Source organism: Orycteropus afer, unplaced genomic scaffold, assembly GCF_000298275.1.
Source record: "Orycteropus afer afer isolate SDZICR_OR568_19922 unplaced genomic scaffold, OryAfe1.0 scaffold00048, whole genome shotgun sequence".
NCBI lineage: Eukaryota > Metazoa > Chordata > Mammalia > Tubulidentata > Orycteropodidae > Orycteropus > Orycteropus afer.
The window spans coordinates 4,231,552-4,235,235 of record NW_006921635.1 but is presented as its reverse complement, the minus strand read 5'-3'; the positions used below and the strand labels follow the sequence as shown (position 1 = coordinate 4,235,235).

Genomic DNA, 3,684 nt, shown 5'->3' with positions numbered 1-3,684 from the left:
AATCTTTTTTAATCCATGGTAATGGTCAATATAGTACAAAAGAACTCACTATGAATTTACTCTGGCCTCATTAATTTCTTCAGTAAAGATCTAGCAAAGGTTCTATACCAAAGGAAATCTGCTTTTCTATCACTAATTCCCATATGGTCTTAAAATATATACTTAATTAACTAAAAATAAAAATGATAAATTCAGTATTATTCAAATCCCAATAAATATTCCATGGTTCCTTTCTTTATTTACCCTTCTTATTTCTGCTGTAGAAAATCCAGATGTCTTCAGTTGCTCACATTCTTTATGTAAAGCTTTAAAAGCTTCCATCAATTCTTCATACTAAGAGAATAAGTTAGAAAATTATAAATGAACGACCAGATCCAGTAGGTTTTACTTAATTAGGTTATCTATTAACTTAGAATGATTACTTAAATCATTATAGGAACAGCATTAAAAATGGATCCTTAAACATCTATAAACTCTAAAACCAAATGCACCACCATCAAGTTAATTCCGACTCATAATGACCCCCACTAGGTTTCCAAAGCTGTACATCTTTATGGAAGCAGACTGCCCCATCTTTCTTCTACAGAGCAGCTGGTGAGTTCGAACCACTGACTTTTGGTTAACAGCCAAATGCCTTACCCACTGCACCACCAGAGCTCCTACAGAACACCATTCTACCCTAACACACAGCAATCCTATAGGACAGACGAGAACTGACCCATAGGGTTTCCAAGGCTGTAAGCTGCATGGAAACAGACTACCACATCTTTCTTCTAAGGACATGCTGGTGGGTTTGAACTCCAACCTTTCAGCTAGCAGCTGAGTGCTTAACTGCTGTGCCACCAAACTCCACAGTCAACATACTGATCAGCAAAATGCTCTCCTATCCCAGGCCCAGGATACCATGTACTCACGATTCCAAATAAATAATTCTAAAATCCTAATTTCAGGGTTTTTCAAATCCATGTAAGACAGTATTTGTATGTACAAGTCAATACCTTATGACTTGACAACAGTTGAAAATAGCACCTAACACAACAATTTTACCTTTTGGTACCACATCTAGCACCACAGGTACAACAAAACGATTAGAGAGGTTAACATGTGAACATACACACCTTGAAATTCACTATAACTCACTGTCATCAAGCTGAATCCGACTCCTAGTAACCCTATAGGGCAGAGCAGAACTACCCCCTTGTTGTTGTTGTTATGTGCCGTCGAGTCGGACCCGACTCATAGCGACTCCTCCTTGGGTTTCTGAGGCAGTAACACTACGGAAGTAGACTGCTCCATCTTCCTTCCAAGGAGTGGCTGGTGAGTTTGAACCGCCAGCCTTCTGGTTAGTAGTCAAGTGCTTTAGGCACTACACTACCAGAGCTCCCAGACCCCCTAGGATTCCCAATGCTGTGATCTTTACTGAAGCAGAGTGTTGCATTTTTCTTCTGCAGAACACCCAGTGCATTCAAACAGCTGGCCTTTTGGTCAGCAACCATGTGCTTAACCATCATGCCACCAGGGCTCCTTGAAATCCATTATCAACTCAAAAACCAAACTCATTGCCATCAAATCTGACTTATAGTGACCCCTACTGGGTTTTTACAGCTGCCAATCTTTACAGAAACAGATTGCCCCATCTCTCTTCTGCAGAGCAGCTGGTGGGTTTGAACCACCAATCTTTTGGTTAGCAGCCAAATGCCTTAAAATTATCATTTATGCATTGTGTACCTGTTTATTGGTGTCAGCCACAGTTTCATCCTGAAGAAACTCACTTGGTACTTCAAGTTTTATTAAAAAACGAGCTAAATATGCTCTTTTCTTCAGTTCATTAGTCCTCTGAAGAAGCCAGTGGAGCACTGGGTAGATTACAGGTTTACTTCCAATCACCAGGCCCTGACGAAAGGTACTCCTAAAAAGAGCGCGCGCGCGCGCGCACACACACACACACACACACACTTATCAGTAAACCTTGAAAAGAGAGAACATTCACACAAAATCCAACTTACGGTTTCCTGACTCCTTTTTATAACTATTTGTTTAAAATAAAATAAAGTCAGTTTGTACATAATGAGCATTAAAACGAGGCCCTCAAAACACCATTGGAGAATTCAGGGAAGCTGTGTTCGAACAATTAATTGGTACAGTCATTCTTAACAACTTGTCTCATTGATCGGGCAGTGCTGAAGCTGGTTTTTCTAGGATAGCAAATAAATGATAAAATGGATGAAAAGATTTGTCTGATTTTTGACTGTGGAAAAAAATGGGCCACTTAAGATTTCTGCGTGAAAATCAGGGATGCTTTGAGGCCACCAACTTAAGAAGCCCAAGCATGGACTGAGAAGACTGACAATAACATATGAAGGCTTGGGTACATTAAAGCATATTTTCAAAAAAGCAACACATGATTGATTCTTACATGTCTGTAGCATTTCCTGGAGGTTTGTATTTAAGGATACCAAGAAGGCTCAACATCCGTTTGGCTGTCTGCTCTGGCATCTCCTCTCTGATATCAACGACTTGCTAACAAATAAAGAAATTAAAAAAAAAAGTTATTGTTGTATATCTTAACAAAGAACAATATTTAAACTCACTGACGAAATTACTCTGCTGGGGCGTAGCAGGCACAATGGTCTCTTCGTAAAACAGATTACGTATGGAGGCCCCCAAATTCCAAGTGAGGGTGCAGGTGAGTCAGACCAACACTCCTATTAAGAATGTTAAGCTTAAAAAACAAAAATAACAGTCTCCCATGGAAAAGACCAGTGTATAAGAGACATGAGCTAACTTGCAATACAATGAGGGCCTTCTCTTTTATAAAGATCTTTTCTTTCCAAAACCAAATCTATTTATGTCTGGAAGTAGAGAAATAATTTCTAAATAAGGTATAAGCAGGTAATTTAATTTCTAAGCTGGTAGAGAAGCTTTAATGACCATTTGCTATTACTTTACAGCCATGAAAAATAAGGCCCAGAGAGATTAAGTAACTTCCCCAAGAGTCACAGCCACTTAGTTGGGCACTGGCTTTCCTGTCCCCCTTTTCCCACAGCCGCTGACTTGCTGTAAGAGCACACTGTAGGAGAAAAGAGAAAACTCTTACCTTTGGGTCAATTTCAGCCAGGACATCACTGAGAACTTGTAATAGCTGCATTGGCTCCAGGGAATCAAATGTGATTAAGTTATAGTTCTTCCTAAAAGGATCCTTATTGAGCTTGTCCACAATGAATTTGATCTGATCACTCATGATTAGGTCTTGTAACTTTCACTAAAAAATAAAAAGAGAGACAAAAGTTCTCAATGTTGGTAACAATAGTTCTAAAAAAAAAAAAAAATCAGCATTGAGTTCATAGGAAGCAGGCAGGAAAGTATAATTCTATAGAGCATAGAGCACACCACTGCTGTGAAAGGGTTACTTTGTTTAAAGAACTCAAGGTACGAAGACTCTATTATGAAAGCTGTGGTATTTAACGTTAGCACTTAACATCAGACATTTTTGAACATGCATGTGGGGGAACCGCAATCATCTGAATCAACATGAACAAATGAATAATAAATCCCATGTCTCCATAATGTCTACCCAGGGATAACAACAACATATTAGGCTGAAGACATGCTTATAATTTTTTTCTGATTAGCAGTCCATGTTTAAAACATAGGGAGCTTTTAAAATTTAAATTTAAAATTTTT

At 38.7% G+C, this 3,684-nt stretch overlaps 1 protein-coding gene across 1 annotated transcript in view; it reads right to left on the bottom strand.

Moving 5' to 3' along the window:
• IFT81 (intraflagellar transport 81) overlaps positions 1-3,241 on the bottom strand; it is an 83,832-nt gene extending 80,591 nt beyond the window's left edge. The window contains exons 1-4 of the mRNA XM_007938260.2: positions 3,098-3,241; positions 2,417-2,520; positions 1,729-1,909; positions 244-333 (exon numbers count right to left, since the gene is read on the bottom strand). Of these exons, the coding sequence (XP_007936451.2) occupies positions 244-333; positions 1,729-1,909; positions 2,417-2,520; positions 3,098-3,241 (519 nt within the window). The remainder of the gene's footprint in view (positions 1-243; positions 334-1,728; positions 1,910-2,416; positions 2,521-3,097) is intronic.
• Positions 3,242-3,684: the final 443 nt, after the last annotated feature.